Source organism: Larimichthys crocea, chromosome XX, assembly GCF_000972845.2.
Source record: "Larimichthys crocea isolate SSNF chromosome XX, L_crocea_2.0, whole genome shotgun sequence".
NCBI lineage: Eukaryota > Metazoa > Chordata > Actinopteri > Sciaenidae > Larimichthys > Larimichthys crocea.
This window is the reverse complement of record NC_040030.1, coordinates 14,447,214-14,471,155: the sequence shown is the minus strand read 5'-3', so window position 1 is coordinate 14,471,155 and position 23,942 is coordinate 14,447,214. Positions and strand designations below refer to the sequence as shown.

Here is a 23,942-nt window from a genome sequence, read left to right as displayed (position 1 = left end):
GTGTCTCCATCCACGGAGCGAGAGGGGGGCAAAAAGAAAGAAAAGGAAAGAAAGAACGACAGACAGACAGAAAAATACCAGAGGAGAATGTTAAAGCCCCCCACCCTCTCTCTCCCCTCTCTCAGTAACTTTCTCCCAGCACGACCTCCCACCCCGGTGCGATCAGCTGACCCTCTCTGATAACCAATAGAAGAAACGGAGGGGACTGCATTTGTTGTTGTTGTTTATTGAAGGGGCGGGGGGGTCCGGGATGAAGAGGAGAGAGTGATGGAGTGTTACAAGTGACTGGGAAGGAGAATGGAAGTGTGTGTGTGTGTGTGTGAGTGTGTAAAACACAGACAGAGGTGTCCCTCCAGGCTAACTAGAGTCTGGTCATATGACATGAGGTCACAGAGTAGGGGTTAAAGGTCAGCTGGAGGTATTGCATTGTCAACAGCGCAGGAAAACTCCAGCAGTGTGTGTGTGTGTGTGTGTGTGTGTGTGTTTATCAAGGACTTCACTCTTCACACTTCACATCCCTCTTTACTCTCTCCATCTCTTCTCCTTCTTCTTGTTCTTCAGTCATCCATCAATCCAGGCATCTTGTCTTACACTAACCCACTATTTTGCTCTCTCTCTCTCTGTCTCTCTCTCTCTCACACACACACACACACACACACACACACACACACACACACACACACACACACACACACACACACACACACACACACACACTGTTTACCATCCTTCCAATCTACAATAGGAGACAGTGTTAGAGGCTTGGAGCTCCCTACCAGAGAGCTACAATGAAACCTCTGTCTTTCCAGGTAGTGAGGGAGGGAGAGAAAGAGAGAGAGAAGATAGAGAGAGAGGGAGGGGGGGGGAGAGGAGGAGGGGGGGGGGGGGGGGGTCAGAGGAAAAAGGAGGAGACCATTTGGGCCGTGGTGGGAGAGTTTCAAAGTGCGGGACGAAAGAAAGAGGCCAGCTGGGAGAGTGTGTGTGCGAGTATTTGTGTGTTGTCATTTATGTGAGAGAATGAGCTCGCATATGTGTGTGTTTGTGTGTGTGTGTGTGTGTGCGTCTGGTTTACAGGGGCAGGCCAAGTCGCTGACAGTGAGACAAATGTTGTGACTCCTTTATGGATTGCTTAACAAATGCGGCACAAATAGTGGCCTGGCACAACAATGGAAAAACACTGTCCCTCGCTCAATAAACATTATGCAGCGTCTCCCCCTCGCAAAACACCAGGGGAGCGGGGCCGCCGTCCACCGGATGCACTTTTCCTCTCCGTGTCTGTCTCTTTTCACCCCTCGCCTCCTCCTCCTCCCCCAACTCTCTCCTTCTGCCTCTTCTTCCTTTTTCTATAGCAACACTCAAGAGTTTCCCACGAGTTGTCTTCACTTGGCCTTAAACTGAGGGTGACCTACCCAATGCAGATAGATAGATAGATAGATAGATAGATAGATAGATAGATAGATAGATAGATAGATAGATAGATAGATAGATAGATAGATAGATAGATTTCCTTCCTTCCTCCTCTGCCCTTTATATCCTCTTCATCCTGTCTTCTTTGCTAAAATGTCAGTGACGATGTCTGGTGACTCAGTGTAAACACATAAATAAGGTTTCAAAGAAGGGAAGAAAAAGCTGAAAACATGACAAGGAAAGCATGTGCAGTGATGCCTCGCTAGTGACTAAAGCTTCGGGTGGATGAATAGACAAGAGAGACAGACCGAAAAAGAGTGTGAGAAAGAGAGGTAGTCCCAGAGGCCACATGAGTTAACCCACGTCTTTTGCTCCTACCCCCCCTTTGCCTTCTCCACACACATACACAACACATGACTGTCTCTCCGGCGCGCGTGCGAGTGTGTGATTAACAGCAGCGACATTAGGTTGTGTGTTATTGCCTTTTGTGGTTAAGCTGGACAGGAAACACGGTTTGGGCTGTCGGCCGCCGATTTAGGGCACCTCACAGAGGATGCTTTGTGTGTGTGTGTGTGTGTGTGTGTGAGGCTGAGTGTGTGTCTGCGCTTTTGTGTGTGTGTGTGTGTGTGTGTGTAAGGGTGTGTCAGTGTGTGTGTGTGTCAGTGTGTGAGCATATACAGACAGGAGCAGTGTTCAGATTTTCTCCTGGTTACACACGGTTTACTTCAGCAGAGAAAGTCATGTGGGCATTTTTTGTATCCGTACTCAAAAGCAGAAATTCTTTAACTTAACAATGTTACAGTGCCGCTGCACTTCATGTCCAAACATCTTCAGAAATACCTTTCGAATTGCCATTATGGCGATGGGCTCTGGACATTTGTTTGGGCTTATCAAAATGTTGGAGAGGAATGTAAAAATTGCTGCTTTTCTGCTTAGAAGTTCTTAACGCCTGCTGTAAATCTACTGCTGTCAAGAATATACAGACCTAACAGAGTCACAGAAAAAAGGAATATCATCGACTCCCTCCTCCAGGTCCTCCCTCCGTTAATCTTTATCCCTCCATCTCAGCCTTTCCTCTGTGTTGCTGCCCCACTCTTCCCACTGTTCAAAAGGACAGCCTATAAATAGATATTAGGCAATATCCTTAAGAGTCTGCACAGAGAAGAAGGGAGAGAAGGAGGGGAGGGATGGAGCGACATTCTTACAAACAGCTGATTGTGTAAAGAGGGAACAGTAAGTAAGACAACACCGGGTGTGCGGGAGCGAGGCAGGAAGACAGAGAAAGGGAAAGATCAGGAGGACAGACGATGTTAAAATAAGTTCAGGAGTGTGTGACAGAGGGATGGAGACAGAGAGAGAGAGAGAGAGAGAGGAAGAAATCTTTTTTTTTGAAAGCTGAGACGAGGCATAGGGAATGCAGCGAGAGAGAGAGAGAGGAAAAAGAGAGGGAGGGAAATAAAGCGATCGCAATAAAGCAAGTGATAGCGCAACACGGGGGGAAACATTTGTTTAAATTCCCGCCTGAGGTGTCATTCGGATGTAAATGTTGCGGTCTGTTCCTCGGAGGCAAATCGCCCTGGGCGCCTTATCTGAAAGGCACATTCCACTCAACTATTTTTTTGATATGCCCTTCCATTCCCTCAGAGAACAATTTCAAAGATAGCTTGCATTTCCACGCAAATAGACCTGCAGTCTACCTGAGTGACAGGCAGGCAGTTCTTAGCAGTCATAAGGTAGCAGAAGGGGGAAAAAAAAAGTGTCACTTTGACTCTTGACAGCACTTTAGAATTGGCTTATTTCTACTGTAGACAACGGATTGGACTGACTGTGCAGTGTTTGTGGTGATTGAAATAATGGGTTGTAATTTAAAGAGAGGCTGAGCGCAGGCACACGCACGCACGCACGCACATATGCGTAACGCTGAAGCGCACACACACACACTTTACTGTGGAATTCTCCAGAGGAGGCTCCCACGCTCCCTGAAAGCTTGTTCTGAGTAGAGGAGTTAACAAGAGCAGTTAGCACCATGATAATGTTAGCAGCCAGACACACAGAGCGAGAGAGCCGGGCGTGTGTGTGTGTGTGTGTGTGTGTGTGTGTAAGTGTGTGTGTGTGTGATAGCCTGTGACATTTCTGCGATGGCTGCTTTGTTCTTCCCCTCACTCTTCATTGAAGCTGAAACAAATCTTTACCCCCGTTTGCTTAATTCATTTGATTTATGTGATTTATGTGTGTGTGTGTTTTGAAGTGTTTCGCTTGCGTGTTCATAAGCCTGCCGCCTGTATTTAAACACGCTTTGCGTGTGCGTAAAAAAAGTGCCACCGCTGACGTGCCAAACATGAAATGGACGCGTTGATCACAGTAAAAGCGAAGGCCAAGGGGACGGTTAACCACCGCTGATGGCGATTATTCGGCCCGTTAATGGACGTACGTTGCTGTCCGATTAGTGACTTAGCAGCAGTGGACATATGTGATATGAGAGGGACTTAAGTGAGGAGCTGCTAATCATCAAAAAGCCAAGGGGAAGTGGTGCTCTAATCTCAGCTTAGTGCTCTCACCGTGTGCGTGCTTGTGTGTGTGTGTGTGTGGTTCCTGCAAGGGAAATGAGAGTTTAGGGGGGTAGATGAGACCAGCAGCAGATTGGAGTTCATATCAAAATGTGATTTTTCATTGCAATATTGTTGCATTTGTTTCGTGCCATTTGAAATATCATTACTGTGTTTGCTTTGTGGAAAAAGGCAACCAGCATGTGTGCATGTATGACGTGTGTTAATGCCTGTGTTTGGCGTGAGGTGTTCCGTTTTTTTTTTTTTTGGGTATTGTTGGACTGGGCCGAATTATGCTAATATTCTCTAATTACGACCTGGACCGCGCTGCCAATTTGTCGTCTTAATAAAACCTCATCGTTTTTTTTTTTGTTTTTTTTTTAATCCTCTTCATCGCTCGCCTCTTTCAAGCGGCTTCCTCCAGGTCTCCGCCAGCGTGACAGCCCTGCCAAACTTTAAATGAAGTAGCCGGCGTAACCTGCACACCCGCCGTGCCCAATTGTATAGTAATTCGACTTCAAAGGCGAACAGGAGGGAGAGAGAGAGAGAGAGAGAGGGATTTTATAGCCGGAGAGGAGCTGTGAACGGCCTCCCCATTCATAGACACCCACCTTTTGAGGAAGTAGTAGCAGAATTGGGGAGGGGGAGGTTGAATTGGTGTGAAGAGGAGTGGAGGGAGGAGAAGAAGAGAGAAAAAAAAACATGCCAAACACAACCAAATAAAAAAAAACAGCAAAAAGTATGATGAAATGTTTGTAACCGAGTTATTCATAAGAAGAGTGGAGCGATGTCTGAATTTTTGGATATCTGTTTTCTGTGTTAATGTGTAACTGTCCATGCAGATATGTCAACGTGGCTACTGTGGTGAAATGATGGACCATAAAATTGTCTAAACAAAACAAAAAAAAAAGTCCACACCTACTTTCCAAGAAGTTTAAATAGCTGAGCCGAGGTGCAACATTAGTGGGGTGTGAGGATTCAAAGCTGACCCCGGGTCTGTGTACAGGGTTATGGCTAAGGTGTGCGTCTGAAACAAAAGGCCTCAGTGTGAGCGAGTGAAAGGAGGTAAAGTAAACAGGCAGTGATGAAGACAGACCTGCAGTGTTAGGGCCTCTGTTCTATGTATGCACACATATGTGTGTGTGTGTGTGTGTGTGCGCCACGTGGCTCAAAGCCCTGCAGTTTGTACAGCTGGGTATTGGATAGTGTGTGTGGAACAACACACACACACAGACTCGCACACAAGCACTCCCACATCTTTCTTCTTGTCATTTTATCATGAATATCATAAACGTTATCACAAGTCGATTTCAGTTTTGATATTTATGACCGGACGATAAGAGGGTGCACTTTTATCATCAAGTCTTTTGTCATGAAAACAAAGTCTTTGCGGGTCATTTATGGCCTCTGATTGTGCTGAGCAAGCCCACGAAGACAGAGTGCAAGAGAAACAGATAAAGAAATCAGCTGCAGATACACATTCCTGTTGTACTGTATGTATGTGTATGTGTTCTGACCCCATTGTCCTACATGAAAACATTGATTCCAACTTGTTCAGCATTATTGTAACAAATACAATGTGATGAAGTGAGCTTCATGTCATTAAATTAGTGAGACTGTAGTGTTACAGCCATATTTGTACAGTGGCGATTTAGTGATTTTCTGATTCGACTTTAAATGAAGTAATACACAGGTCCCCTCCATAAGTGGATAAAATTGTCCGACCTTTAAAAAGCCCCGCGGAGCTCATTGAAACTCAAAATTGCATGCAAAGAAAACAAAGTTTCTTTTCCGTGTTGCTAAAAAAACTTTACATTTTTAGACATATAAAGGTTCTCACCAATATGGAAATGATAGCACCAATTTGTAAATTGGTTTCAGTGATTAGATTATCTATGAGGTTTATAAATCTTGCAGGCAAACATCTTCCGTAAACAATTAAAGGTAATTAAATAACATCACTATGTTTGTGAGTTATTTTTTTTATGGTATTACTGCAGTGGAGTTTATTTGATTTTGACTCTAACCTCTATCACCCGCGATGTGATAACGCTGCATGTTATGTTTCTTAGCATGGCGCTTTCCTCATCCCCTCCAGTGAGCAGCACTCAATATTGTTTGCCTCTCCACTGTCATAAGGTAAATAAGCAATGAATTAGTAGCAGTGGCTGCTCCTAGGAACAATGCCAGATGTACAGTCCAGAGGAAATCCAATAGAGTCAAGAGTGTAATCAGTTTACCGGAGACAAGCAGCGAGAGAGGGGAAGAATTTAAGGGAGAAAGGCCAGAGAGGAAGACAGAGCAAATCAGACGCAGACGAGGTATGAAAGGAGGGTGAAGACATGAAGATCTAACTCTTGGATTTGTTAAAAAAAAAAGAGAGAAAGAGAGAGAGAGAGGATGAATAGAAAGAAAAGCAGAGGAATAAAATCTTGTTGAGGAAAAAAGGGAACAAAAGAATCAGTGGACTTTAAGAGTCAGACGCCTGTTGCTTATTTCACCACCGCTTACCATCACACACACCCCTCCCCTCAAGTTTTCACAGTCCCTCCATCCATGCCTCCATCCCTCCATCCCTCCATCCATGTCACGCGTTGCCTCTGTGCGACTGAGCTTTAGCAGCCTATTACCCGGGGTCATAGTCGCAGTGGCTTCAAGGCTGACAAGTGCATCTGAAAGCACTCAGGCGATGCTGAGAAGCACATTAAATTCTATTATTGCCGCATAGTCACTGCATCCCTATTCAGCTGAAGTACAGGGAGGCAAATTTACCTTGTGAGAGACAGAGTTCACCTAATAGATGTGGCTTTATATCCTTTCCTTCTTTTCAAGGGAACAAAGCCACGGTAACAAATGCAAACAGCGGGGCCCTCGTATTGCTAGCTATTTTCCTCCAGTTCCTCTATTGTCCAGAGGTTTTCATAAACACATATTATTGCCACTGTGCATACTGCTCTCACTCTCTGTCTCTCTATTTTTCCCTCTCTTTCCCACTCTGTGTCTCTCTCTGAAAGCCTATTGTCAAGACATGGTCATTTCCTCCACAATGCCAGTGCAAGCGGGCTCCATTTGCAGTAATGGCCCTGTCTTTTGGAAAATGTGAATGTTGAATGGCCCCCATGGTAAACATACTGTAAGTCCTGAGAGTGTGTTTGAAGGTCTGCCAAGGAGCTGGGTGCTCACAAACTGACTGAAGGGATATTGTGCGGAGTTGCGCTGTGAGTGCTCTGTCAACTGAATGAACGACCAAAAAAAAAAAAAAAAAAAAAACTACTCCAGAGAAAAGGGAAGTGAGAGAATTGATGCAGGTTGATAAGCTGAATGGGATTTGGTGAATACCTGCTGGGAGAAAAAACTTTCAGACGTCTTAATGTAGGAGTAAGGGAGTAAAACTTAAAGTTGGAGGACACGCTCCAGGAGTTTACAGGAACACATTGTATCCACAGGAACCTTAACATTTTGTGTCACCGTCATATAACTCCAGTTGTCAACCTATTATATCATCCTTTGAATATACTGCTCACTGTTTCCCTTCTCTCTCGCTGTCTTTCTATCTCCCTTCTCCCTTTTTTTTTCCAGGATGTCTTCCAAGCGACCAGCCTCTCCATATGGGGGGACAGATGGAGAGGTAACCATGGCAACCAGCAGACAGCGAGTGGAGGATGAGGATAGTGAGGGACTGGGCGGTGTCATCCACCTCCCCCTGGCCTCCTACTGCGGCAAGGTGTCCCCTCGCTCACCCCCCAGCCGCAACTTGGACAGCCCCCCCAACATGGTAAGGACAGCTACCGTTTATTGGCATCCAGACTTGCTTTTTGTTTCTCAAGGGGAAATAACCCACCTATGGGTGACGGCAGCCTTGAGCGCTACCTCAGGATCATGCTATGAGCTGGGTGCAGCATCTCTAACTGCTTCAAAGTTTTTCCCATTGCACCCGAATACAACAGTTTGCATCAAAAATCACATACTAATCTGAACACACTGATATGTTCCATATTTTTTGGGCATTTAGTACTCAATCAGTACTATGTTATCTATATTAATATATTATTTCAGATGTCCATAAAGAGTAAATAGAGGTAAATCTGTTGAAAAACACACACCTTAAACCTCCAGAAGTTGCTACAGAATCACTCTTTTCTTAAACTTTTCTTTATTTTCAGTGTGATTCACTGATAGTTGTCTCTACATCCATGGATGCATTGCAAACAGGAACTTCTAATAGCCAATTCAACATACATTTATTGGTGTTATTTTGCCAAAAACATGTATAGTACAACTCACAATATATTGCCTGTAGTGACTATGCTGAAGGCTTCCAAATAAAGAGAAAAAACGGCCAAAAAGTTGAGTTGTATACATTTTTGGCTTTATAGAGAGACACACAGTCTGCCTGTGTATGTTTGCAAGGCTTGGGGTTGAAAGTGACCACTAGGACACAGACACCAGATCATATTATGTTCACAGTAATCCTGACCTCAAGCATTACAGAGGGATAGTCAGTGCTGAGTGCAAGCCTTATGTTTTTAAATACAGGCTTTCTAAATTATTCTTATTTTATTTATTAACTTTCGCTAAAATAATTTATATTTATATAGATCCGTTCAGCTAGAAATGAATTTCATTGATTGATTTATTGATTGATATTCGTTATCTTCTGACATGGATATATAATTTAGTTTCAAACATGTTTCAAATTTTATTCGTGTTGCTTTCGTGGAAGTAACTTCTACCTAGAGATTCACAAAAGAGATTAAAAGTGTGAGATTTCTAAAGAGACAGAAATTGACCTTCTCTCCGAGTGAAAAGCAGTGTGGTGCTGGAAGCTGGAGACTGTTAGTTTTTTTTTTCTTTAAAAAATGCAGGGGGAAAAAATGAGGGTTCAAGGCTACTGTTTAGGTGCACACGTGTTTTTGCTTTTATGTGCGCGCCACCAGCTGTCGCCTTGAGCCCATTTGATGCACAGTTGCGTGACTTCAAAATGTGAGCCATTGCAGTGAGTCATTTTCTTGAGGATGAAGTGTGACATTGTGTGGTCGTGCTGTATGTATGGCTCTGTATACAAAGTGCATTAGTCTGTGTGTGTGTGTGTGTGTGTGTGTGTGTGTGTGTGTGTGTATTTGTACACTTGAATTGCATCTCCTGTGCGATTCATGTTAAATATTAGTGCAGGCCTCACAGTATACGGGCTTATTGTAAACTTGTGTTAGTTGACGTGCATGTGTGTGTTTGAGTACACAGCTATGTGTGCATTTTTAAGATGACTGCTTTTCCAGCATGTGACTCATTCCACATTCTATACATGTGGTGTGATTTGCAATGCATGTTCGGTGCATAAGTGCGATTATGTGACTGTATAGGGTATTATGTGTTGCTGGTATGCATTATGTAATTTTATTAAATCATGTTGGCACAACAAAATATTGACTCTCCAACATAAGAAACATGTTATTAAGATTTTAGGGCATCTGTTAAAGCGTTTTGTCTTCTTTAAAAAATAAATAACTCTTATGTGCTCTGAGCTCTTTACAGTGTATTTTCACTTTGTGTGTGTGATACAGGGTGTATGCCGGGGCATAACACACTGTCTCAGCCTCTCCAGGGCCATCACCTTGATACACACCTTGTCATAGCAGCTCTCTGATAACGAGCGTCGACCTTTCCCCCATACTGACGATAAACGCTTGCATGCTGTAAAACAATGAAACAGCGCTTAGGAGCTGTAATGGAAAGCTAATTCCGTAATTAGCCTGCTGATTAGCCTGCAGGCCCCTCCCGCGGTGGACTCATGTGTGGCATGTGCCGACTGTAAACCAAAGTCCTGGGACCACACAGGCATGCAAACACTCACATACACACACTCTGTGTTATCTGTTGCTGTTTAGGACAGTGAGTAGATTGTTCCTGGTTCATTTAGATAAATGTATCTTTTTATATTCACACAATTTACACAAAGTGCAAAAACAAATATCCAAACATTATTATCAGTAATATTTTGTACAGGATCACTGTCCTCTTTTGGACAGTATGCCGGGAAAATTGTTAAATGTCCTCAAAATGACACACAACAGCTTGAAGTGTGTGTTAGAAGGACTTGCGTGTCGTTACGGGGAGGTCTCATATACAGCGTAATAGCTGATGTGGCTTATTAAGTGGCAGGCTAGGATGTGTATGACTAGCGGGTGGAATGGGGGCTTATCCGACTGCCTGCTTGGCATGTTGTAAGATGTGTGTTAAGTATTTTTTTTAGGTGGTAGAGGGAGGGGGGGTGGGTGTAGCGCCAATCCCTTTGCCGCTGACTGTCAGTGAAGAGTGGATGAAGAGAAATAGTGAGAGAATTGGAGCGGGAGAAGGAGATTTACTGCGAGGCGGGGGTGTTGGTGGGACTCTAAGGCTGTGGGGCAGGGGTCTGTCTCTCTCAGGGCAATTGTCGTAAAGTGATAGGGGGAAGTAAATGGCTCATCGGTGGCCGGTTGACTTGGAAGTGAAGCAGCAGCGGGGGAGAAAGGGGGGGTGCGAGATTACAGCTTTATCTTGTCATAGTAAATTAACACGGCGACAGAGAAGCGCTTGGCTACACACTGACCTCTTCATCCCGCCCGCCTCGCCTGCCTGCTCGGCTTTGGCCCAGCCGCTTTACCTGCCTGCTGCAGCTGTACAGCCACACACACGCACACACACACACACACACACACACCAACAGAATAATAATTTTTTAAAAAAAGCAGCACTCACATGTTTTAAAAAGCTGAAAGGTGCCAGATTATTCCCTTTTTTTTTTTTTTAAATGTGTTTTTGTCCAAACCCTGGCTGTAGATACAAATAGCACTGTTCATAATGGTTTGCAAATGAATGTAGTTTAGCTAAAAGGGTGTTTCATTGAATGTGAAGTTCTCACTGTGCTGGTGGACCCAGATTGAGTGCAGCTCAGTTCAAATGCCTGATGGGAAGGATTTTAACGGTAGTTCAGCGAGGTCAGCCAATCAACACAGAATCCTGTTATGATGCGGCTGAAGTTTCTAAATGACAGATTTTTAACTAGCCCCAGTAAACAACCAAAATGATGAACTGTTATAACAGGATGCCTTTAAGTCTGTGGTGCAAGTACAATTTTAATACCTTTCCTTCTTGCTTGCTTTCTTTTTTAAGTCTTTCATGTTTGTGCGTTGCAAATCTTTGCAGAAAAAAAATTGTTTTCACATCAGGCAGAGGCAAGCATCTTCTCTCATAAATGTGTTAATGGACAAACACTAATTATTTCATTAACAGGCAAGATGCACGCTAACACGTTAGAAAACTATAAAGATATTTCATCAGACATTATTTCTTCTTCGTTTTCCTCCCGGAGCCCCCTCTTCCCTTCTTTTTTGTCTAATCTGTATGTGTGATTATTTGTGTGTGTGTTTATGAGAATCTGACAGATTTAACACAGTCATTGAGCAGTCTTGAGACACAGTGGTCACACTTAATTTCTCATGCCAGTGATGCACTAATGAATCAACACACGCTTGCCTGTCAACAGCAAGGGGTCGTGGTAAAATATATTGGCGTACACTTTAGCCAAAGTGCTATTTAAAATACGGAAAATACAGCTGCATGTTTTTACATGAGGAGAGGGCAAGTGTGTAATTCTCGGACAAGAAGTTTCGATTAGAATTAGGTTTGGTGGAGTTAGATTTGTCAAGTAATTCAAAGGCAGTTTGTTTGTTTTGTTTTTAATATGCACTGATATTAATACACTAAAATATTTATGTAGTATATGTTTTTTTATTTCAGTGAAAGAGCTCAATGATATTGTTGGAACAGGGGGATAAAAGTAACGTGTGTGTTTGCTTGCTTGTCCCAGCCCGAGGGACCACAGAGTCAAAACTGACAGTGTCTCTGTTTAGCCATGGCATGTAAAAGGATTTGCTGCGTGTGTGTGTGTTTGGCAGTGTGTCGGAGGTGTGTTAAGTGTATGTCGCTGAGATTGGCAGCTCTGGCGTAGAGCTAAGTCTTTACCCCCCTGCAGGAGTGATCAGTGACATCTCACGGTGTGTATATTTGCGTGTATTTTAGTTGAGCAGCTGTTTCCAGTTATTCCTACTGCCATATTGTCCATGCCTTGATCTACAACGACGCGCCAAGCATCCAATATTGTTTTTCACACATACACCTTGCACGGCCCGAGACATGTCAGGCTATGGTAGAGAGAAGGAGGGAGAGAGAGGTTTTCTTCTTTCGGGCAACAGAGAAGGAGGAAGAGAAGACGAAGAAGAAATCAAAAAAGAACATGAACAGCGGCATCTGTGCTGGCTGTAGGAAAAAAAAAATAGCATTTGGATTTTTTTCCCTCTTTTTCTGGCAAGAGTTACGTGTTTTTAAACCAACCTCCCCTCACAGATGAGCTTAAGAAGACAAAAGTTGTTTAATTCGGTTCCATTGCAGAGGCAGTAAAAGGATAAAGAGAGTGAGGCGCAATTTTTACTTTGTTCCAGTCATTTTGGAAGAGAATTGACATCTGCAAACTAAAGGCAGAACCGCCCACACTGCCAGCCTGCCACATCCAGTGCATATAAATACATATATGCAGGCACTCACACATTTACACACACACACACACACACACACGCACACCTACAGGCGATGTGCACTCACAGTGTCACACATATGCGTACAGAAATGGCAAAAAACCTGCTCACACACATGCACCGAGAGGGCATGAACGTTTACAGTATCCAGAATTTCTTGTTTGTACTTTTGAATAAATGCATGTTGATGAGAAAAGTTTGGCGACCCGCACGATTGCGGGAACAAGTCACTGTGCACGCGTTGGCTGAGCGACACCAGTTTACAATAAGGAATCCGGCTTGTCGTGTTTGATCCCTCTGTCTTGGACTTTCGCAAACCGCCAGGGTAAAAAAATGTCAGCGGGGCACATGGATTATATGCTGGGAGGTTGATGGGGTTAAAAAAAAAAAAATCATAAGCCATTTAAGTTGCCTTCGGGATAAGACTGTCTGTCTGACTTCGCACATAAATAATGTCATGGGCCCTAATTTACCAGGTCTTTGAAGAAGCCACGGCTCCCCGCTAATTCCCTTTGATTGGGAAATGACCTTCATTGTTGGACGCAGTGAGATGACATCTCCCTGGCAGATTTTCGACAGGGCGAAGAGATCCGACAACCCCTCACCCCCTCGACTCCACCCCCCCTTCACTCCCTCCATCTCTTCTCCCGTATTCTTGTTCTGTTTGTTTTGTTTGCGCGACATCTTTCTCGAAAGGAAACAGTGCGGCTGTTTTAAGTAGGCGCTGGATTAGATAAATGGGATGTGACAGGTGTGACCGTTGCCTTCAAGACGCCTGCCTTCCTCTCTCCCTCCCTCTCTTTTTCTTCACGTATCTCTCTGTCAACTCTCCCTCTCTCCCATTTCCTCTAATAACACTGCTTTTCTTTTTCTCTTTCGCCTTTCGCGCTCTCTGTCTTTCCTTGACTTCTACCCACTTGCACTCCTTCTCTTCCTCTTGTCTCGTTACATTTGCACGCCGCGCCGGCACTGATGCAACTCGTAATCACAAAGCTGCTCATTTGAAGTCTGAATTTCCCTAATCTGAAGAACAGGAGAGGGTGAAGGATAAGATGAAGCAACAAAGAAAGACAGGAGCAGGTTGAGCCATCACTTGGTCAGGTAGTGAGAGGAGACGAGTGAAGAGTCTTTCAGCGCTTTAAGATTATAACACACTTTCCCAGCGCAGAGCAGCCCTCAGCCAGTGTGTAAGTAGCCTTGACAGCGACTGATTGAAGCCTCATCACCTCGTCATGTATATAACGCTGTTACAGCCATATCATGGCCCCCTGTTACAATGCATGCACATGAACGGCAAGGAGAGAATTAGTGAATTATTGAGTGCGCTCACTTATTCAGACTGTGGAAACACGGAGCCGCAGAGGGAGAGTCAGTGAAGTATAGAAAACAGCAAGTGATAATGGTCTGCTGTACCTCTCATACAGTGTTTGGCCGCTGACAATGAAAGCATCGTCAATATTGAAAACCTTTGCCTGGATTTATTCTCTCAGCAGAACACAGAGGAATTATTGGAGACTCGCCTTATTTTCTTCTCTCCTCAAATGGATGCTTTTATAAAACAAAAAGTGGCTGTAGGAAAGAAGAACAATAAAATCTGGGGTCACGTGGGGTCTAGATGACTTCATCATGGACTGTGATCTCGGTATTAAGTTCCACTTCAACTTGCAGCGTGCGAGTTAATGATTAGAAAACTATCTCTGCCTAAATACACTTTAATGTCATTAATACAGCTGACAGTCTGTCTGTCTGTCTGTCTTATCTGTCTGTCCCTGTGCGTCTCCCACACATGGACACCCACATACAAACAAACAGGTACTGAATATGTGTGCTACTGTCACAGGTGGCATGCTCCATATTGTGGTAGGATTAACCAAAGATTAACCTTGTGGACTATTGACCCTCCTGTCTACAAAGAGCTGAGCTGACAGACAGCCTGGCAGCCTGACTGACTCTGTTTCTGTAATTAAAGAGCACAACACACACACACACCTTAACACACCTGTGAGTGCATGTGCGAAGATACTGTATGTGCCTGAGTGTCTGTCGATGCATTTAGGTGTATGCATGTGTACAGTACACACACTTATCTATACATGTGCGTGTGACAAAGAGATCATGTGAGTTCCCGTTGAAGCTGACGCCATCCTCCTTCTCAGTGTCATTGTTAATTGGGCTTAGCCTGCATTAACTCTGTAGTCAAACAAACACAGATTTTATTAGGTCAAAGATTAAGATTACAAGTTAGTTACTGTTCAGCTGCTGTCCGGGGGTGTTTTCTTATGGTTATCAAACTTCATCATTTAAAATACCTCCAATAGAAAGAATCTGTTTTTAAATCATTTTTCATTTTTGTCATCTGATATGTTTTATGAATTTTCGTATTACCCTTGTGATGTCACTAAAACATGCCTGCACGTACATGACTCAATCTTACGGATAGTTCTGTCATGTAGAGTCAAACTTGCGTGTACAGTGTTCTGCAAAACAAGCTCCAACATCCATGTGAATCATTTTTGGAGAGGAGGGAGACTTTAAACAACTAGGAGTACAGTTTTTTTTTTTAAATTAGGAATTTGGGGATCAGTCGTATGAAAGTTAAACTTCACGTGTTAAAGACTAAACTTTAGCTACAAGACAGTAGGATAATTATTCATCACGACAGCTTGGCAAAAGGCACAGAGCCTTTCTGTGAGCTGTATATATTATATTTTGTAGCTGTCATGCAGTCCTTTCATAGATTTATGGAAATGATTTGACACCGCTCCAAAGCTTTGTTTTTTGAAAAGGGATCTACTTTTTTGTGATTTTTTTTCTGTTTGATGGAGTTGCATCTTCAGCATTAATTGTCTTTGGACAAAAGTAGCGCAGCGCTGAAACTTGGGCTTGGGATTTGTTACAGTAGCATTGGATGTCCCTCAAAGCCGAGCCGCTGAAGGCTTTGTAACGAAGAGTTAACGTGAGAGGGTGCAGAGTCTTTTGCAGTTGTTTCATGTGCTCTTTCTGTCAAGTACTTCCAAGTCAGTCAAATGCAGATTCCAGAGGATGTAAGAAAAAGACGAAGTATGCCCTAACTTGAGATAACTGGCCAGGGATGACAGTTGGTCGCATTGAGCTATGAGAATAAAGGAAGGGTGGAGATAATGAGTGGGTCTATGCCAGTTCCTCCCCCACCTCCTCCTTCCTTTTTTTCTCCCAGCCAGAGTTTCTTTATTTATGTCTTAAATTTGAGGTAGTTTTTCAATCTAATAATTTTCCTCCTTCCCTTCCAGGAGCTGGACGGCACTAAGGGGAGCTCTCTGAGTCCTTACCCCCAGCACAATGCTACCTCACCGGGCAAAGAAGAAGGCGGAGGTGGGGGGCGACCCTGCAGTGACGGGGGCTCGGCCACGGGTACCCTGGGGACTCCCGAGAGACGTAAGGGCAGCCTGGCAGACGTGGTGGACACACTGAAACAACGCAAGATGGAAGAGCTGATCAAGAACGAGCCAGAAGGTCAGTAGTGAAAGGGGATGTTTGTGCAGCCAGATGTGTGATCTGCAACTTCCCACCATCTTTCTGGCTCTGCGCTGCTCTTTTATCACTCTCTGTTGTTCTTTTCTTCTTCTTCTTCTTCTTCATCTTTCTCCCTTGTTTTCTCTACTGCCTCTCTCTCTCTGTTATGAACCCATACACATTCAGAGGAGAGGCGAGCCTTTGTTTTTCCAGCACACAGACAGACAGCATCAGCTGTTTGGGCCTATTGTCCACCATGCTTTGCATATTTATCACAACTTGACAGATAAGATGTGTGTAGTGTTTGTGTGAGTGTGAGGAAAGCCTGTAAACTTACTTGGATGTTTTTTATTTTAAGGGAGAGAAACTCATTAAGATTTCTCTCTGTCGATGGTTAAATTCAACGTATCACCTTTCCTGTTGCCTTTGTTACTAGTGTGTTGAGGCTCTCTCAGCATTCTGATAAAGTTTCCACATATTGAAGAGACTTCAGATTTATGCCAAAGGCTACATAGTTTAGCTCTATTAGCTCTCACATTTTTTTCTCAAGTTTAGCCTTGGGCTACAGTTGCAGTCACAAGATAAATTTAGCCCATGGCAAATTCAAATTTTTATTGGGCAAATGAGAGGGGGGGGTCTGTGAATATATGAAAGTGATAATGTGATAAGAATATTACCAACAGGTGTCCAACTGAAGGGGTAATATAAACAACACTGTGCTTTATACGTGGGAACATCTTTTATGTGCTACACAGACTGACTTAGAGGTCTTCGTGGGTCCAAAATGTTGAACACATCTGTGATGAACCTACATGAACACAGTGTGTTTGATTTTGATTTTTTATTTATTTTTTCTTTGGAGAGAGAGTCGATATGAAAGGGGGCCTGAGCGCAGTCAGATCTGACCTGAGGATTATTGGACCCGATCCAAAATGTGGTCAAGCTGAACAGACCATAATAGAGAGACGGCACCAACACTGGCAGCAGCCATCAATCAACAAGCAGCTACAGGCGAAATCAGCAACAATATAGGAACAATAAAGTCATTACAACTAATTCCAAAAATAATCTGTTGAGATGCTCTTTCTAACGAATTTCTAGAAAAAAATTGAAAGTCCTGTTTTAACTTCCTGCAACAATAAATCATTCTCTTGATGTGCTCTTCTTCAGGAGATCATAATTGTCCAACCAACTTAATATTTACGAAATTCCAATTCTCTTGCTTGGACCTCTAAAGCAGATGCATGCTATAACAACTGCTAGATCTTCTTATATCCGCCCGTACTCTCTCTTCAGCTCCTCAATCCACCACTGCTGTGCACGGGTGATTTCTAGATTTCTATTCAAACATCTCTGTATGCAGTATGCAGCCTTGTGCCCAAAAGGTGAAAGAACAGTGCAGGAGTGCAGTGTGTATTTGTCTTTCAAGTGTAAGTGTTCATGTGTGTATGTGTGTTTGTGTCCCGACAGCACATCAACAGGCTTTCATTTCAAGCTGCGATGTGCTAACCTTATTTTCCAGGCTTTTCTGTAAGGTTTTCAAAGCGGCTGAGACTGCTGGTCAGCTCTCGCCGTCTGGTTGTTTTTATTCCAGTCAATAGAGAGGCCTGTTGTGGCACATTTTACAAAAAAAGAGAGGGAGGGAGAGAGAGAGGGAGAGTAAGAAAGAAAAAAAACTGGGCTGTTTGTCGAGCTGAGCTGTAATTGAGGTGTGTTTTGGGTTGTTCGCTGCTTCGCTAGACCTCATGAACTGGCTGCATAGGAAAAAAACAACAATAATGGATCTTTATGAGTCAGCCAGCGCAGGGAGAAAGAGACAGAGGAAGAGAGAGGGAGAAGGATGGAGAAGGAAAGACAGAAGGAGGAAGGGAAGGAGAGAGGAGTGAAGGAGAGGAAAGACCAGTGTCTTCACAGACCCCATTAGCAGAGTGCCACAGTGGTACGGCATCCAAACCAACCCGGAGCATTATCTGCCCTACGTTTAAATGAAACGCGCTAACAAAAGGCCCCAGCGCCTCCAGACCCATCACACACACACACACACACACACACACATGCACACACACACACTAACAAAAACCCAGGCCAAGCAAGAGAGAAAGGAAGAAAGAAAAGAGAGTAAAGGAAGAAAAGGGATGCTGAGAAAAGATGAAGAGAAGCAGAGGCAAATGGAGAGAAAGAGGGGGCTGGGGGGGAGGACGAGGGGCGGTATTGAACGCGAGATAGAAATCCCTTTTCTGTGCCCGGCTAGCTATTGTTTGGCTGTGTGGCTCACAAAGGCCATTAGCAGCAAACAGCAGGTTGGGATGAAAATTTAATGAAGGCTTTAATCATTATGAAAGGCCTGGAATATTACTGCTCTCTCTGTCTCTCTCTCTCTCTCTCTCCCTTACACACATGCTCGCACACTGCTTCCAGCTGGATCAATGACACACACACATTTAGAGTGTAGGAACATTAACACCAGGAGGGATGTGAACAAGGGGCCAAAGACACGAAATGGGTCAGAAAACGATAAACATCTCGAAACGGAATGAGGAGCTTGACTTAACGAAGGCACGCCCTGAGCTAGACATCAGACACACACACACACACACACACACACGTATGGCTTAAGTTTGAAAGATATAGTTTTGTGTCTGTGGCTAGTGTTGCTCTACTTAGGCTAGATGAATGGAGAGTGGTAGATACTAGGTCAGTGTGTGTGTGTGTGTGTGTGTGTGTGTGTGTGTGTGTGCCGTTGAGCCGTTGGGAGACTGTATACTTGTGTATGTGTATTTGCATATGTATTTGTGACAGTGTGTGCACGTGTGTGTGTTTTATGGGAAGGATTGCATTTGGCTGAATGTATGCAAGGTGTGTGTGCGTCTGTGTGTCTGTATGTGTGTTGGCCTCTAATAAATGACTAGCCATGTTGTCCCCCATGGCCTGGCCCAACCATGCTCCACCGCTCTCCTGCTCTCTCCATTCATCTCCTGTCTCACTCCACCGGCCACCTGCTACCCTGGAGATACACACTCGCATACTCACACACACCAGCACATATATGTGCAGAGACGCACACATACAAACCACCAGCCGCCGCCTTTAATAAATTCTTCAGGAGCGACAGGGAGGAAGAGCGAGGATAAGAATGCCATGACACTGCCTTGTGTGTACGCGTGTGTGTGTGTGTGTTTTTGCCTGGATTCGAGGCATCCGGGCGAGCGGGTTCGTGCTGGAGTGTGTGTGTGTGTTATTACGTGGAATAATGAGAGCAGAGTGCAGAGCATCGCGGGAGGCGCGGGGTCGAGAGGAGAGCTGGTGCTAAAACCCAGGAGAGATGGCTGCACGAGAACACATACACCTGTCCAGCTGAACACACACACACAGACAGACACACACACACACACCTGGACATTTCCCTTGGACTTGCCATTTAACCCCTTGTGACCCCTGTGCCACAGAGCAAGGCCTAGTGATAATCTATTATCCCAGCTGTGGGAAAACAGATATGCACCTGATAGATAGATAGATAGATAGATAGATAGATAGATAGATAGATAGAATGAGATAATAAACTGCAAAATGAAAGGGAAGAAAAATGAGGGGAATTAAAAGGAGAAGAAACATCACTAAATGGGGCACAGATGTTCCTCTCGGCCCCTGGAGTGGTACATCCACTGCCCTGGACTTTCACCAGACACTCAGCCTCATTCCTCCTCTCCTCTCCTCTTCTCTCGTCTCTCCTCTACTCTCTTCTTTTACTCCTTCCCTCTCTGTATGGCAGCCTCGACTGTAAGTGGCTCACATTAAGTGCCAGCTGAGCTCCGTCGTTGCCGGGCCCGTCTGTTGACCCTCTGCTACCCAGCTACAGCTACCCGTCACCGGGGCTCCACAGCCTCTGGGACTATTTTCTTTTATCGTTTCTCTTTTTCTCTGCTATAAACAGGGGTAAACACGGAATACACCTTCCGACATTGCATCAAGCCTAAATGATGTGAGCCACTGACGGACAGCGTGTGATTCAGACTGCATTTGTGTTTTAACGAGGCGTCACCTTACACGCAGAAACACTTGTCAGTTCTTTGCGTCTTATTTAAGTAGCAGCCAAATTCAAAAGTATGCCTCAGTTTTATGGACTCTGTGTCAAGACTTCATTTCCTATGAAAAAGTCTTGTGATAGAAATTTGTATTGATTCAGCTGCATTTGAAAGTGCATTAATGTCACTGCAGTTTCTTCTTCAATGTCTGATTTCAACAATAGAAAAAAAGCCCACTACAAATTGCCCTCTGACATCCAGTTTGACAGATTGATTGCTTATGAGACATAAGTTAGTGCTGGAAACACTTCTGCACCGAGCTTGATTGTGAGGCTCCTGTGTTCACTTGCCTCTCCATTCTGTGACGTCGTCTGGGTCAACAAACGGCAATATTTGTGTTGTTTTATTGAACCAGGGTGCAGCTCTGGGGGTCAGACCCTGGCCTCTGTACTTTATAGCCTTGATCTGGACACACGTGCAGGGAAACAAGAGACACACTCACACACGGTCAGGTTTACAGCCACGACAGCAACCTCGAGGTCAACCAGAATGGTGTTTTTATGGCTGAGTGTACTCGCTGCTCCAAGGCACTGGTTTCCATACTGAAAATGCCAACTCAATGACAGATGTCACACAACACACACACACACACACATGCTCACACATGCACGCACAGCACTTCATCTATTTTCAAGGCAGGGAGGGAATCCAGGGCTTGCTTTTAGAGAGCACTGAGGCATTTTATAGGACAGCACTTAGGCAAGGCCATTGTGCCACACAAGCACACAGTGGCCGGAGCTCCCTCACGCCTCCGTACACTCCAATGGGTGACAATGGGAAGGGCGGATACATTCTGCTAAGAAGAAGGAGAGAGAGAAAGAAAGGGAGGGGGGGGAGAGAGCCGGAGAAGTGGAGGGATCGAGGCAGTCTCTCGTTCATCCGTCCATCAGTCCACCCCCTTCCTTCACTTTTCTTAATCCTTCCACTGCTCTGCTATCTGGGAGGTTATGTCAAACACACACACACACACATGCACACACACTATAAACATCAATAATGGCATATACAACCTTTGCAAGTCATCACATGGACCTGCGACTTTTAGGCACAGATCCCTAAGGGGAATTTGCGTCCTTTCAACACACACACACTTACAGCAGCAGGTTCACAGCCCTAGCGTGGGAGCGGGGGAACGTCTTTATGTGATTTCCACCCTTTGTCGGTAATTAGTTAGTTGTATAAATTAACGTGAAGTGCAGCAGGACTCTCACAGCCATTGTTTGTCGTGATCATTCTTCTCGCGCTGGGAAAAGGAAGGCGAATTGAACGAAACAGAGGGGGAGGTTGAAAGAGAGAATTGTTTTTTTTTTCTTTTATTCACTACAAGCAAAAAGAGAAAGTTCAGGCGAGCAAAAAAAAAAAAAAAAACATGCAAGATTTTGTCCTGTCCGCCAATTAAAGGTCTCTAAATACACGGTCAGCATTCGCTAAAGAGAAGTTGACATCATGCTCATGAGACTAACTCTGCCTTGAACCTCTCACTAACAATGTTTGAACTCCTTGTGTTCTTTCATAGTACGCCTCCTATCCTGTGACCTTCGAGGAAAAAAAGAAAACTTACAGTGATGAGATTCAAACATTTTCTGCTCTGAAAGATCACAACAAAAAAAAAGAAACGGCATCCTTTTGCACAAATATAACTCACTTCGGAACAAGTCACAGATCTCTCGCTTTATGTTTCTCATCTAAGAAAACCAGTTCCTTTTTTTTTTAATTTATGATTCTTTTCGGTTATCCGAGTATCGTTGTGTCACTTAACTTAGCCATCGTTTGTAGTAGACGGGGGAAAAAATCATCATGGACATGGCTCACAATTCAAATCGAGTCAATTCGGCTTCTTTCTTTTTTTTTTTCTCCTTTTGTGGCATGAGAAACAGGCAACGTCATGGGGCGAACCTGAGGCCTATTGTGGGGCCGGCCATTGTTGGCTCGATGAAAGGCGCATTCAAGTCACTTTTCTTATTGAATTGTTTTGCGTCTGCTTTTCAACGTGGTATTCTCTCCCCAGCCTTGCACGAGACAATCAGTGGGGATGAAACTCCTTTCGAACCATTCTTCCCAGTCCAGATGAGCGATATTAAGGAGATGAATAGTGTGCATGTGTGTATGTGTGTGTTTGTGTGTGTGTGTTTGGGGGGAAAAGCAGTGCCCCAGCTTTTGTCCAATACATGAGCATAAAGGGGCTTATAGAGAGGAGAGAGGGTCCTGTGGTTTTCCTGATGGTGTGTGTGTGTCTGTGTGTGTTATTGGCCTCCCGGCGTGGCATTAAGTTAAGGACAAAGGCTTGAGGTTCATGAATCAGCCAGGGCTTCCATAGCATGGCTATTGTGACCTACCCACAATTCGACTGTCCTACAGTACTTAGTGTGTATGAGTGTGTGTGTATTTGTGTTGATACCTGATGATGAGACAGGTAGGGGGGATGTTCATGCGCGCATTTCTTCGTAATAGGAATGTATTTGCGCATTTCCTGTGTGGCATGCGCATCATATGAATATGTTTGGGTGTATTTGTGTGACTCAGACTGTCCCACATAAAGGCCTCCTGTCACAGACTCCCAAATATTAGACAGGCCCCAGTGTTTTGGCATCCACCCATTCACTTCCATTCAGCACCATGTCCCATGACCAAATCAGTGGAATCCATGATTTATCTATTCAGCTTTCTCATAAACTCTCTTCATTTGCACGCCCTGTTGTTTTTTCTTCCTTTTCTGTGATTTTCCTTTCTTGGTCTTTTCTCCCATTCCCATGGAGAGACAGAGGAATGTTTTTATGCTGCAAAATGGCTGCAAGATGAATGAGTTTTGTGTAAAGTGCGCCGACTTTCATTTGTCCCTCACTTATGTTATCAAAAGGATATGAAATGCAGCTGAGAAATCTGAAAAACTTTTCACGGAGGCACTTAAGCAACAAAAACACTCTAAGAAACATTGTGGAAAACGAATTACTGCTTGGAGTTCAACCAGTTTTCAAAAGGCCAGATGAGGCTAGTTTCACTTTGTAAGAAGAGTCATTTGCAGTTAGCAGATAACTTCATCGATCTCCTCCCATTAAGTAGTTTACTGACATGCCAGCAGTTACTTTGTGAGTAGGAGGATGTTGCATTTTGAAATGAAATGCATGATCTTGACATTGTGCCATAGCAAGTTATAAAAAGCTATCACTTTGCTTTAAGCTTTCCAGACATTTCTATTACCATGCAAACGTTCTCGTGAGTGCACATGGAGGCATATTTAAGTTACCTCTGATTAAAGGACAAAATAGGTGGAAGTTGCTCATAAGTAATGAATTCATGACTTTTAATAGCGCTGATTCTTTTTATAGTTCTTTTTCATAGTTTCGTATTACAGGGTCAATTAGAAGAATTGGTAACGCTTTATTTTACGGATCCATAATTTCCTAATACTTTCCCAGGAAGTTTCCTGGAAAGGACTTTGTGGTCCTAATTATAGGGAAAATGGAGACAAAGTTTTTGAAACTGTTATTTTAGTCAGAGTTTAGTTAGCTGTGTTGGGTTTTGAAGTATTTGTTAATTTCCAGGGAAAATAACTTAATAATATTCATTCATTATTCATTGATTATTTGAAATATTACTCCTTAAACATGTTGAAACGCGTTCTTGCCTGCATGTTTAGTTGACTCTCCAGCTTAGTTAGTTTCTTACATGTTAATGTTTGTTCCATGACTCAAGATTTAAAGGTGGACCAGCACCCCAGTATAATCCATGCAAAGTAGCACAATCAGCTTAGCACAATTTTATATCTTAGCCCCAACACACATGTGAAAGCATCAAAGCTGTATCCTCCTATCGCCCATGTCGGCAGCGTCCAGTACAGGATTTAA

The 23,942-nt window shown here is 43.9% G+C and overlaps 1 protein-coding gene across 11 annotated transcripts in view; it reads left to right on the top strand.

The window, feature by feature from the left end:
- Positions 1-23,942, top strand: part of sox5 (SRY-box transcription factor 5) — a 213,744-nt gene that overhangs the window by 131,580 nt on the left and 58,222 nt on the right. For all 11 annotated transcript variants that reach the window (XM_027291908.1, XM_027291909.1, XM_019278155.2 and 8 more), the window contains 2 exons: positions 7,533-7,728; positions 15,793-16,015. In XM_027291908.1, the coding sequence (XP_027147709.1) occupies positions 7,534-7,728; positions 15,793-16,015 (418 nt within the window). In that variant the 5' untranslated portion in view covers position 7,533. The remainder of the gene's footprint in view (positions 1-7,532; positions 7,729-15,792; positions 16,016-23,942) is intronic.